The 13702-nt window shown below is 42.8% G+C and overlaps 1 protein-coding gene across 1 annotated transcript in view; it reads left to right on the top strand.

Annotated features, from left to right (window-relative positions):
- The first annotated feature begins 575 nt into the window (after window positions 1–575).
- Window positions 576–13702, top strand: part of RIC8B (RIC8 guanine nucleotide exchange factor B) — a 31463-nt gene continuing 18336 nt past the window's right edge. Inside the window, exons 1-3 of the mRNA XM_054168006.1 lie at window positions 576–723; window positions 5074–5121; window positions 10673–11281. Of these exons, the coding sequence (XP_054023981.1) occupies window positions 637–723; window positions 5074–5121; window positions 10673–11281 (744 nt within the window). The 5' untranslated portion in view covers window positions 576–636. The remainder of the gene's footprint in view (window positions 724–5073; window positions 5122–10672; window positions 11282–13702) is intronic.

Below are 13702 nucleotides of genomic sequence, written 5' to 3'. Positions count from 1 at the left end.
TTCCTCTTCTCCTACTGCTTGTTACTAGGGAGACTTGACCTTTCTTGCAGTTAAGGGCAATCAAGGTGCGGCCTCAGCACTTTAGAGTACAATGGAGGATTTTCCTGTACCCCTACCGCTCTGGTGGATTGCACTTGAGCAGAAGGGTTTTGGTCTGCTGCCAGACGTTGTGGCAACGCCTAACGAGAAGGCTATACGTCGAGGTGTGCTTTGTGCCAACCAGGGCACTCGCCAGGGCGGGTCGGCTGCTGGGGACTCGAACCTGACGTCCCCACCCAGCTCCACCGCCCCTTCCGCAGACGCCTCTAGGGCTGCTCGGCGCGGACTACAGCGCCCACCGTGCACCGCGGCACCACAGCCGAAGAACCCTACGCGTCCCGCGGTACCGCGACGCTTAGCATGCTGGGAGGCATAGTCCTCTCGCAGTAGCCTCCTGTGGGTGGGATTGAGTGGGAGGGCAGCCAATAGAAGAGCTCAAAGGTGCATGCCGCTGCCCTCTCCAACCAATACTGCCTGGCAGTTTGGGGGCGGGGTTTGGGGTGTTGCATGACGTCAGCGGGGCGCGGGGTGGGAGGTCAGGGCGCGGTGGGGTGCCTGCTGTTGCCGGCGGAGTGCGACAGGCAGCCGCCAGCGGGCATGGAGCTGGGCGCGGTGCTGGAGGCCGTGGAAGGGCGCGGTGGCGGCGAGGCGGTGGAGCGCGTTCTGGCGCGGTACAACGAGGAGGTAACGGGCCGTTGGGGAGCGCGGGCGTCCTCCTTCTGCCCTCCACTGCGGCGCGAGCCGTTCCCCCGCTTCCCGCGGCGGTGTCGCCGCCCCGCCCTTGGCAGCATCGCCGCCAACTGGGCCGTAAAGCTCCCACTTCCCGCCCTGGCCTGGGCTTTTGCTGTTGCCTTCTGGGCACCGCGGCTGCTGCCGTCCCCCCAGCTAGCGGCGCCGGGGCGGCCTGCCTAGTACAGCCTGACCGTGTTCTCTACGCTTCCCCGTGTGCTCTTCACCCGTGGGCTGTGCAGGGCACTGCTGCCGTACCGGGGCGGTGAGCGAAGGCAGTGCCTAGAGGGAAGCGTACTTTGACGGCAGCACAAAGGCAGCTCTATGGCGGGTGGGAAAAGACCGTTGTCAGGCTTGGCTCCGCACGCCTTCTGTCTTGGCATGCCTGACGCATGTCACAGCGGTTTGTCAGTGATCAGCTGTTAAAAGAGCCGTAACTTTGCCTTGGACGTATCTTCACCTGCCTGTATCTCTGGGAAGAACTGTGCAAAATAACGCTGAAGTCTCTTGGATAACAACGCAGTGGAGCTGCTCACCTGGCCGAGGTGCTGCCCGGTGTGGGCAGTCCCGTGTCGCCGGGTCTGGCGGGCGTGTGGGACAGGGCTTCGGCAGTGGAGAGGAGTAGCCCTGCCGTGGAGGGGGCGCAACGCCGGCTGCCGAACCTCTGCCTTATTGTGCTTTTCTGGCCGAGCAAGGGGAAGAGGGAAGACGGCTAAAAGAGTTACAACAGATTGAGCTTTTAATGCTGACAGGTTTTAAAGAGTGCCCTTAGTGTCTACTGCCCTTAGAGTATGACATGAATGAATTTTCTGGTAATGTTGGGAAGCAGAAATTGGAGTGAAGCTGCGTGTTAGATGGATAATTTAATTCCCCGTCTCCCTCCGCCCCCCATTCTCAATATGAACGTTTTGACACCTAGATTTTATTAGAGCAGTGTAGTCCAATTCTCAAGTTCATGTCTCCACCCATAAGATGTCTGCCCTTTGTGTAGATGCTTCAGTGATTGGTACACAAATCTGTAAAGCTGGTGCTGACTCAGAGTTTGGCTTTGGGTGTAGGTTTGCAGAACTTAAGACACCCACTACAGGAACAAACGTTCAGGTTTTCAGCTAAAGATTCTTAGCTCTGTGATTAGGGGGAAAGCTGTGGATTGGTGTATGGTTATTCTTCAGCCTCCAAGAGGTGGCTTGAAGTTTCATGTCTTAAGTGCAGTACATTTTGAGTCTGAGCAGTGACAGTAACCAGTATCCTCACTCAAACTTGAGCTTCCAGAAGAAGCTTGAGCAGTGGTCTTGATGTAGGCTGCCTTTGTGCACATGAAATTTGAATGTTGATGAAGCTACAAGGCACTTTCTGTAAAGGATTTGTAGATCTGAAGTCCATTAGACAGATCTAACTGTCTCACCTCACTGACCTCTTAGGTACAGAGGAAGGAGTCTGATTGAGGGAAGTTTTTTATCTCCTGTCTTTATGTCTGAAAATGGCCCTTTGTCAAACTTGTTCAGTCCAAAAGTGCACACAAACATAATTGCTTCATTTTGCTATGCTGGATTTTATGTCTTATTAGCAGCTTCCCCAGATGAATTACTTAGGTTTATGTTGAATTCTCAAGGACAGAGTGAGAGCTGATGTCATTTCTATCCTGTCATTTCAAGTGACGTCTTGGAGTTACATGTGTAGCTAAATACTTCCTTTGAAGTGGGATGGGAATCTTTTAGTGCTGTCTCAATATGACATTTCTCTTATTGTATTTCTTGTTAAGAATGCCTCAATGTTTCCTACATCTGGTTTTCTGTGCAGTATATTGCTAACTTGGATATATGGCCTATGGGCCAGCAAAGACTGAGCAGAGTACAGCAGGTTCTAGTTCTTTCCCCATGTCACTTTTGGGCTTTATTTCTTTCCCAAATGCCTAGTAAAATATACTTTAATAGAAGAGAAAGGGTGGATTAAATGTAGTTCTAAGGTGCAGGTGGCTATAAAATAACTATAATGAGAAAATTTAATAGGTATGTTCTTCCTTCTGCATGCTGTCCCATTTACAATGATTATTCAAAATCTCTCTTCTTCTAGTGTTTAGATTACTTACTGTAACTCCATTTCTTCTGTAATTTTCCAAAGATATTTATGTGCAAATGCAGATTGTCTTCTCCCAGTTAGTTGACCATCATTTAATGTTCACTTGCTTTTGTTTAGTGGATATCCAGCCTCCTGAGCTGGAAGATAGAGATGGGCAGCAGAATAAAGTCCCAATAATCCATGAAGAGATGGTGAGTGACTTGCTGCACCACTTATGGAATGAAGCTGGAGGTGGGGAGATTCAGGCTGGATGTGAGGAGGAAGTTCTTCACCATGAGAGTGGTGAGGCCCTGGAATGGGTTGTCCAGGGAGGTGGTTGGGGCGCTGTCCCTGGAGGTGTTTAAGACCAGGCTGGACGAGGCTCTGGCCAGCCTGATCTAGTGTGGGGTGTCCCTGCCCATGGCAGGGGGGGTGGAACTAGATGGTCCTTGTGGTCCCTTCCAACCCTGACTGATACTATGATACTTAGACATACACAAGTCAACAGGGCCAGATGGCATACACCCAAGTGCTGGGGAAGATCATGGAGCAGGTCATCTTAAATGCCATTATGCAGCATGTCCAGGGCAACCAGGTGATCAGGCCCAGTCAGCATGGGTTCATGAAGGTCAGGTGCTGCTTGATGAACAAAGTGAATGAGGTGCTTAGTGGATGAGGAAAAGGCTGATGATGTTGTTTATCTGGAACTTACTAAAGCATTTGACAGTGTCCCACAGCATCCTTGTGGAGAAACTATCTGCATGTGGCTTGGATAGGTGGATACTTTGCTGGGTTAAAAACTGGATGGATGGCTGGGCACAGAGAATTGTGAATGGAATTAAATCCAGTTGGTCACTGATCACAAGTGGTATTTCCCAGCGCTCAGTTTTCGGGCAAGTTCTCTTTAATATCTGTATCATTGATCTGGATAAGGGAATTGAGTGCACCTCCGCAGTAAGTGTGCAGATGACACTAAATTGGGTGTGAGTATTGATCTCCTCAAAGGTAGGAGGGCTTTACTTAGGGATATGTACACACTGAATTGATGGACTGAGGTTAGCTGAATGAGGTTTAACAAGGCCAGGTATCAGGTCCTGCACTTGAGTCACCATAACCCCATACAACCCTAGAGGCTTGGGACAGAATGGCTGGTAAGCTGCCCATCAGAGGAAGACGTGGTGTTGATGATCCACAGGCTGAACATGAGCCAGCAATGTGCCTAGCTGACCAAGAAAGCCAACAGCATCCTGGCCTGTATCAGGGCCAACAGGAGTAATGCCCCTGTAGTCAGTATTGGTGAGGCTGCATCTCAAATACTGTGTTCAGTTTTGGGTCCCTTACTACAAGAAAGATATTGAGGTGCTTAAGTGTGTCCAGAGTAGGATAACCAAGCTGGTGAGGGGCTTGGAGAACAAGTCTTATGAGAAGTGGTTGAGGGAACTGGGATTATTTAGTCTGGAGAGGCGGAGACTGGGGGGAGACCTCATTGCTTTCTACAACTGCTTGAAAGGAGGTTGTAGTGAGATGGGGGGTCAGTCTCTTCTCCCTAACATCAAGTGATAGAACAAGAGGAAATGAAATGGCCTCAAGTTGCAGCAGGGGAGGTTTAAATTGGATATTAGGAAAAATTTATTTACTGAATGTGTGGCCAGGTGTTGGAACAGCTGCCCAGGGAGGCAATGGAGTCCTTGTCCCTGGAGGTGTTCACAAAACATGTAGACGTGGCTCTTTGGGGCATGTTTTAACGGCCATGGTGATGTTACGTTGATGGTTGGACTTGATGACCTTAGAGGTCTATTCCAATTGAAACAATTCTATGATTCTACTTGTTTTCTGGGCAAGATGATATGGTAGATACTGTGGTTGTTCTGCTTTGGGACACTTTAAAGTGCAGTCAGAAGCTTGTGAACAAGAACTGGTCGGGGAAGAGTATGAGTAGTAAGGCATTTGTAAACCCCAAGACTGTAACTGACATTTTTCACCCTGTAAGGTGCAGTGTTGTTAGCTCACACCAGAAACACACCCCACAGACAAAGGCTTGCTGTGCACCAGTAGTAATTGTGAAATGTTAGCTGGAGCCACTTAGTGAAGCTCTTGCTGTTGGGTAAGAGGGGAAAAGGACATGAGTTGGTATGGTTATGGCCGTATCTGAGACTGGTTTTAACCAAACTCCTAAAGTTTTGCAGGTCTTACCTACTTAGCAGCTGATGTTTATGTAACAAATGCAAACTCTTCTTTTTTTCACAGAATCGGACCATTTTCAGGTTTGATCCAGCAGATGAAGACAAAAGAAAGGTAAGCAAAAATAGGCTACCCAGATGCACACCTGCTCTGGTTAGAAATATAAACAAGTAAAAGCAGTCTCATAACTTGGTTGCCATTGTGAAAGTAGTGATTAAAAAGTTCTGCTTCTTGTTTCTTCAGTGCAAGAGACATGGCAGCTGCCCATTCCCTTTTTTTTCCTGAGAGAGAAAAGCAAATTCCCCTAGCCCTAGCAAAAGCTTCTGTCTTGAATAAAAGTAGTAACAGAAAAGCCCATAAATGTTTTTGTTTGGTACAGATGTACAGATTGGGGATGGAGAGGAGGAAGATACTAAGATTCTCTTCTGTATCAACTGAGATAAAAACTTTGGCAATACATTTTTCTATTTTTCTCTCTTCTCAGCAGATAGCAGTATGCCAGATACAGCTCTTGTCTATGATGCTTACAGAATATTAGAGATTAAGGTGAAGGTACAGAAGAAAGCTATGGAGCTGTAAGGGAGGCAGAGCTACAGAAGCTTCTTAATCCAAAAGTAGTTGTCATCAGTAGAACATGAACTGTGCATGTCAGGTTCCAAAGATGGGAAATGTTTGTGCATTACAACATGGGGCTGGACAGGAGTGTCAGGGATCAACAGGTCCCTTGAGATCCATTCAGCCTTGCATTTAAAGCTTGGGTGTTGATTACTTACTATTTTTTAATTTGTTTCCCTGTTGGTATTTTTGTGGTGTAAGATGTAATGAAAAGACTTTTCCTTTATTTTCTCTAATTAGTTTTTTGGGCTGATTTGCATTAGTAAAATTTTCATTAGGGAATGAAGCTCTATTTTCATTATTTCTCACACAAAATCAGAATTGTATGGATAGCTTGTTTCAAGCTGGCCACACCTCAGTTTTGGCTATTAGATCTTTTTCTGGCTGAAATGGGTAGGACAGTAAGTCTCTGTGCTTTGCATTTACAAAACCATCAGTTATGTGTACTGTAATCTTAAGTGACAATTTTTTATCACACAGATGACTCAAAGACCTCAGAGTTTGGCTTTATCTATGGCTTTACTCAAAGCTGACATTCAGTAATTTGGTGATGGACTATGTGTGTCCTTTTTGATCTGCAGAAGAACTCAGCTTGAAACTTGGTTTGGTTTTCTTACTGTTTTTGTGTTCTTTCTTCTCATTCCTTCCCGTCCCTTCCACCTCTTTTTATATTGATGTTGTAGGTTAAGGAAAGTTAAGAATTAATTGGTATAACCTCCCTAGGGGTGGGAAAGTCAATCCCAAGAGGGAGGCACAGGATATTGTACACTCTGTCTTGAGCTGGAAAGGCTCAAACCAAGACAATTGAGAATGATAAAATATCTAGTCTGGAAAACTAAGCAGAGAACACAGAGAGGGAGAATACATAAGAAACCAGAATGGCAAAAGCTAAAGACAATGAGTGTCAGATGGGCATGGAATTCTCTTTGTTAGGATTTTTATGGGGGGTTTTGGTTTGGGTTTTCTGCTTGTTTTTGAGGTTGTGAATTGTGCCCTGTTTGAACTTTGGAAGGAGGGAAGCAGTAATATGTTGATGGAGTGAGATGTTGTCACATTCTAAATCTCAGAAGAACCTCGTTATTAGGTAGTGCTGTTGACACTCAGACACTTTTGAGAGGTCTGAAGGTTCCTGCAGCCACAAAAGCACAGAACTTCCCTCATCCCAGTAACTGCTGCAAGCTTTTAAAGTCTGTTAGTGAGTGTCCTATAAAAATATTGAGCTCAAGTGTTCCTTTGGGCACACTGCATGGTATCTTAATTTTTGTTGTTGTTGGTGTTCTGACTGCTGACTACTTAGGAGAGTACCAGCCTGTAAGAGGAGAAAAGTTACCTTCATTAATCTAAGTATTTGTTCTGATTCCCTCTCACTCCTATCCAGCATTTTTCAGTTTCATCTCATAAGGTTTATGTCAAGTCAGTGAAACCTACCTCTCCTTTGAAAACCCTTCTAATCACCCCTGGATTTGCAGGGTGTAAAGGCTTTTACTTCTTCCTGTTCAGTAGGGAGAGCAAGGAGAGCTGCTGAGAGTACAGCTGTGCAGGATTTCATCTTTCTGTGACTCTGAGCTGAGTGTTTATTCCAGTGGTTCTGACAACACAGATTACTGTGTGTGTTCCTCAATTTACCTGCAGAGTGTTGTCTAGCCTAAGCTCTCACATTGTTCAAACCTGTGACTTGGACCTCTGCCATGCCAGAGCTGGCAGGCTCCTGCTAAACAGGCCAGACTCCTGCTGTTGATAGGACTTGAACAATGACGTTTTGAAGTGAAGCAGAATTGAATTCTCAAGGAAAACAAGAGTACACCTTCCCTCCCCACCCATATCTGTCCACAGAGACTAGGCAAAAATTTGGCACAGCCTTTTCAGATGAGGTTATCTAATTGTCCCATTATCCAGCATCCTTGATTATAAATGTTTTCTTGACTTCCAGAGAAAATGAAAGTTTGAACTAATGTTTTGAATACTCTTGGGCTTACTTTCTTACTGCCTTGGATGTTTAACTCTGAAACCTAATAGAGTGAAATAATTACTGTATTCTTTTAATGCTGCTTCTTCTAGCAGAAATGATCAGCCAAAGTTTTTGTTCAGCAGTTCCAAGGCATGCCTCTTTGCTCTTGGAATCTCTTACCTTTTGACTTGCCAAAAATACAGGGGTTTCTTGGTTTTCTGCAACACTGATTTGCATAGTCTACTGGGAATATAAGAGGCATGTAGAATGCTTAATTTTACCTTCAAAGAGATGGAGAGGTACTTGAGTTTTAAGAGAAGCTTCTGAATAACTTGGAAGGCCACTGAAACCTGAGAGCTGTAAAAATTTGTGCAGTTTATTGTGGTTACTGTCAACATTCCTTTTATTTACCTGAAAATGGGGTGGAGTCTGCTATGAATCTTCATGTTTGTAATGAAGTAGAAGGTCAGTTTGAGGAGTAGATAGCAATAGATGACCTGTTGAAGAAATAAAGTTCCTTCTGAACTTTCTGTTCAGGTGATCTCATTAACCATTCTCACCACTGAACAGCTGCAGAACTAGGTTGAATTAAATTAATAATTTCTCTTGAACCCTTGGACACAATTTAATTAAAATTTTACAATTTTGGAAAACCTGAGTCAGAAGACAAAGTAAACTAGAGGGACTTACACCAGTTCAGGAGAAGGAAGGCATGGGCTGGTACCACTTATGATGTTCCCATTCTCCTGCTCTGGCATGTGGTACTTGATGAGGCCAAACATGGCAGATTCTGATTCATAGAATCAATAAGGTTGGAAAAGACCTCAAAGATCCATCAAGTCCAACCTGTCACCCAAGACCTCATGACTACTAAACCATGGCACCAAGTGCCACGTCCAGTCCCCTCTTGAACATCTTCAGGGGCAGTGACTACTGTAATCCTAAGGCTTGTATAAATAGAAAAATTTGCTAAAGAGAAAGAAGCAAGTAAAGGAAAATTGTCTCCTTTTCTCACCAAGACATTTTTATTACTCTGGTGTTGAGAAGTTACAGTAAATTCAAGCTGACATAATGTAGCCAAAGTTCAGTGGTCTGTGAATTGAAAAAAGTGAATATAGGTCAAGTGTGCTTTCCAAACATCTTTGAGTACAAAGAGAGAAGGTGGAAAAGGATCTTGCATGCAGGCACCTCAGGACGAAAGAGCAAGAGCATCAAGTGCCCTGTTTTTCACAAGCAGCTGCTATCTTCAGCTGAGGTTAAGCCTGGAAGATATAAACACCTACTAATAAGCACTTAGAGTGCTGCTCTCTCCTTCCTTGTCCCTCCCTCCCATATCTAATTAGCCTGTAAACAAAGATGGCAGAAGAAAACCGAATGAATGAGATAAACATTTTGCCCAAAGCCACACAATGGGTCTGTGGTCAAGCTAGGAAGAAAGACAATGGAGGCCTCAGGATATTGCTTTTTCTGTAAGACCACGTTGCTTTGTAGCATTAAGTGTTTATGCTATCAGGATAAATGACTAAAGTGGATTAATATTTTACTTATCTAGACAAGATGACAAATGGGTGTTTCTGGCCTTTAAAATTTTATGGTGTATTAAAACATAAAATGCTTTACAGTGCAGCAGAGACAAAAGGAACAGTGTGTATTACTCTCTTTTAACCTATCCATTAGCACCAAAGCTGAGAACTCTGGAATTTTAGAGAAGTTAATGTGTTTGACTATAAAACAAATTTTAAAATACTAGAAACTGCCTTGATTCTGTGGAAAAGCATATGAAGACCACTTTATTTTTGCTGTAGCACTGCTGATGAAAGTCAAATTCCCTTTTGAAGATTGAAAGGGACAGAACTCAAAAAAAGAGCTGTTAAATTCAGGCAGTAATTTAGGATAGCAACAAGACCCTGAAACTAGGACAAACATCATCTGTTTTGTGAAATACCTTGGTGTCTGAATTCTTTCACTTGCTTTAATTTCCAACCAGATGATGTCTGTGCCTCTTAGATTATGCCCTGCTAATGTTCTAAAGGGTGGTAGGAAAAGCACCACCTAAAGAAAATGAAAAGGACAATAATGCTTTTGTGGTCACATCCTTTCTTGTTTGTCTTCTCTCTGCATATCACTTCCCTCATTCATTCCCCAAGGAGAAAGCAGAAAATGTGCTGTATGGCATTTAGTTTTAGTTGTCTCCAAGGCAATTTTCTTATAGGATGGATCTTTGTTTCCTTGCTTCAAAACTTACCTGATCTTGTGTAAGCTTCTGTTGGCCCTTGTGATCAACCAGTAGTTGTTTGCTGTCACAGATTTTGGCAGTTATTGCAAGTGGTGGTATTGCAACTGAATGCTGCGCTTCCCTTAACATCACTCTGATGGCTCACCGCTGACTCCAGAGAACTTTGTCAGCAGTTCTTACATGTTTTTCACTTATGTAGGTTTTAGATCTCAAATCTGTATTGTTCTGTAATGTCAGGGAAGCTCAGTTGTTAGAATGTATACTTATGCTTTTAAAACTCTAGCCTTGCTTACATTGTGAAATCTTTTATATAGCCCAGGCTTCAGCAACGTGTACGAAATGAAGTGTCTTGCATAACACCAGAGGTTTGGGGTTTTTTTATTTTAAGTAGGTTGCTAAATCTCACAAAAATGAAATAAATCCTGTATTCTGTTCAGTATTGGTCTTTAGTGAAACTATTCAGAGTTAAGAATCCTTTGTTGCTGCACTTCACAATGTTTTCGTGCCATGGTTTAGTTGATTAGATGGTGTTGGATGATGTGTTGAACACGATGATCTTGAAGGTCTCTTCCAACCTGGTTTAATCCTATTCTATTCTAAAACTGCTTTTGGTGATCACAGAATCAGAGTCTTTTGGGTTGGAAAGGACTTTTTAAGCTCATGAGGCCAACCATTATCTAAGTCTGTCTTTGGAGATCTTTTGCAGTAGTTCATATTTTGAAGAGCTAATACAGAATGCCTCATTTCTCAAGTCAGCTGAAAGCTCAAATGTTACATGAAAGCTTAGCAAAAGAAGTTTCTTATTGCCACCAATATTTTGATGCTAAAACTGTTCCTTTTGTTGTTTGTTTTTAATGTTTGCACAGAAACTGTGTGAAGGAATTCTAAACATCCTTGAAAAAGACACAAAAACTTCATGTCAAGTTGCCTGCCTGGAGGCCCTCCGGATTCTCTCTAGAGACAAGAAAGTTTTAGTGCCTGTAACCACAAAGAGGAACATGCAGATCCTTATGAGGCTAGCAAAGCTGGACACTGCAGAAGATCCTTTGGAGAGAGTGTCTGAGTTTCCTGTTATAGTAGAAGCTTTGAAATGCCTCTGTAACATAGTTTTTAATAGTGCTGTTGCACAGAAGCTCAGTTTGGAACTGAATCTTGCAGCTATGCTCTGCAATCTTCTGGAAAAATGCAAGGACCAACAATTTGTCGATGACATTAAATGCTTTGATTTACGTCTCCTCTTCCTCTTGTCACTTCTGCACACAGACATTAGATCACAGTTGCGTGAGGAACTACAAGGGGTGCAAGTTTTGACTCGGGCTTTGGAAAGTTCCCTCAGTGTAAGATGGATGGAAGAATATAAAGCAGCAGAAGATCGTGACAGGCCTCCCCTGTCTTTGCAAGAGACAGATTGTGCCATTGAGGCACTAAAGGCTCTTTTTAATGTAACACTTGACAGTTGGAATGTCCACAGTGAGGTAAGGCTTAGCCCAAGTGTTTTTTTAAAATTGATTTTGTTTAGCGTGTAAGAGCCAGAACTCAAGAGGCAGTTGTTGTCCAAACCCCAGAGCAAGGATGTTGATACTTTTGCTACTGTAATTTTGATGGAATATGATTGCATTTTTCAAAATAATGGCTAAGGTAGTCTTGAACTTTTGTGTCACAATATCTCTGTGTGCAAAAGCAATCTGAGAAAATGTTTGTTTGAACTGTGATTGTGTCGTGTATTGATGATCTTGGACTTTCAAGCCGTGGTTTCTTCAGCATCTTTGAAACCCAAAATACCTTTTTTGTCCTTGTTACTAGTTAGGCAAACAATACCATTGATACGTGTTCCATGTAACGGGAGAATAGCTTGGATGATACATACAGGTTAGAACTGTATGAAAATGCAAGAGGACTATTAGATTTCAAAAAGAAAAGGAATGCTCTTCGCTAATAATTAACTGGCTAGGGAAGGCTTTTTAACGTAAGCATGTCAGATGGCTACATCTCTAGAGGTAGCAGACTAAGGCAACAGGGTAATCATTAGCACTGGGAAGTCTTCCTGGTTATCTTCTCATTTCTGGGTATGCTGATAATCACATCAACACTAATTTTAGGCAATTAACTCTGAAGAATGAGTGGTGATGGTTTTAATATCTTTATCTTCTATCCTCCAAACACCGGATTTGAACTTCATGATCTTTAAAGAGGAGGTCGAGTATAAGAGCCAAATGTATTCTCATTGTTATTTCTTATGAACAAGATTTCTCTCTTTTTCATTATAGCGTCAGATCTAGGCATTTCTCTTAGAAAAGTATGCTGCTTTGTGTTGCATCCCTAAATTCATAAACAGAAATGATAACTTCTTCTTGTTGATGAATAACAGTTCTACAGTAATGGAATTATATAGAGACTCTTTAGTCTGTATCCTATTGTCTCTAAAACAGTGTTTTGAACTTTTCACTGGGTGTTGTAAATATGCAGCATGTGAAGCTAAGCAGAAGCTCACAGTAGCTAAAATCGACAACTAATTGTTCTTTTTAGTGGACTCTTCTAAATGGCAAATAAGACGTTAATCATAACATTAAGGAATGTAAAACTCAAGAAAAGTCTGAAGCTTATGCTTTGCTTCAGTGTCTCAAGACACTGGCAAGCTGATCTAGTGTGAGGGGTCCCTGCCCATGGCAGGAGGGTTGGAAATAGATGATCCTTGAGGTCCTTTCCAACCCTAGAAATTCTGTGATTCTAAGAATACCCTGAGTAGGACATACTGAAATGTAAGATTGAGTGAGTGGAGGGGGAAGCAGAGAACTGAATACTTCAGATGTCAAGGAAATACAAATAAAGTGAAGGGCTTTTCTCTTGTTCATATTCCTAACACAGACCTTTGTTAAAAATATCTCTTGACTTTGTCAGAGAAAAGTTCTGTGCATCAGTAAGTGATTGTTTTGGAGATAGAGACTTGGGTGGAGAAAACTTACCCCAATGTCAATGGAAGAAATAATGTTCTATGTTAAGTTGGAAAATTAGGCTATATTGCCTGTTCACCTCTTGAGAAGTAAACTCTTGAAATGTGGATCTTGAAGTTGGTGTAATCTTAGAAAATACTGGGAATCTGGAGAGATGAGAAGCCCAGCTTATGACTGAAAACTGAGCAATACACGGTTGTGGTAATGTGTAGCTGCTGTCTGTGGACAATGAGAGAGGTTTTGTCCCACAAAACTCTTCCTCCCTAAGGAGCCCAAGCATGCAGCTGACAGGAAGATTTCCTTCAGACTGGAGGAAATTCTGATGTTAATTTATTTTTTATTTTTTTCTGAGAATTTAAGACATTTTTAGGATGGGAGAAGCTTATTTTGTGTTTTGAGATAAAGCTGATGTAGTAACTCTTTACTAAAATTTCCTAGAAGCAAGGAACCTATAAAGAGTTCTTTAGAAGTTGTAAACTGTTAGCAAGATCTGTTAAGTGACATTCTGCTTAGCAAGTATCCCTGTGGAAACATTAATGATCTCTAAGAAGAATAAATTGCATGTTAAGTGGGTTGAAGATGCAGAGTTTGAAGAGACTACTAATAGTAGACACCATGGAAAATAGGGAAGCACAGAGGTGAGTAATGTGGGTAGAAAACTAAATGAGATCCATTTAAGGAGGAAAGAACTATTTGAAACGCCAGTATTTGATGACTGGAGATGGTTTCACAGTAGCAAAGCCAGACAAGAGCTGCAGGTGGTACAGCTGGCAGATTTGGATGTTGATGTTACAAAAAATGCATTGGGGAGCTTTGTGCTAGTCAAACACACCAGAACACATTATGGATGCCAAGAAGAGCTAATGAAAAAGGATGAGTACAACGGTATTCAGTTACATGATTGCAGTGACTGGTTTACTTTAGTGTGGTTTCTGTCTAGTCAGA

This window comes from Dryobates pubescens, chromosome 15, assembly GCF_014839835.1.
Source record: "Dryobates pubescens isolate bDryPub1 chromosome 15, bDryPub1.pri, whole genome shotgun sequence".
In the NCBI taxonomy this organism is placed as follows: domain Eukaryota; kingdom Metazoa; phylum Chordata; class Aves; order Piciformes; family Picidae; genus Dryobates; species Dryobates pubescens.
The sequence above is the reverse complement of the archived record's forward strand: the minus strand, read 5'-3'. Positions and strand labels throughout refer to the sequence as shown.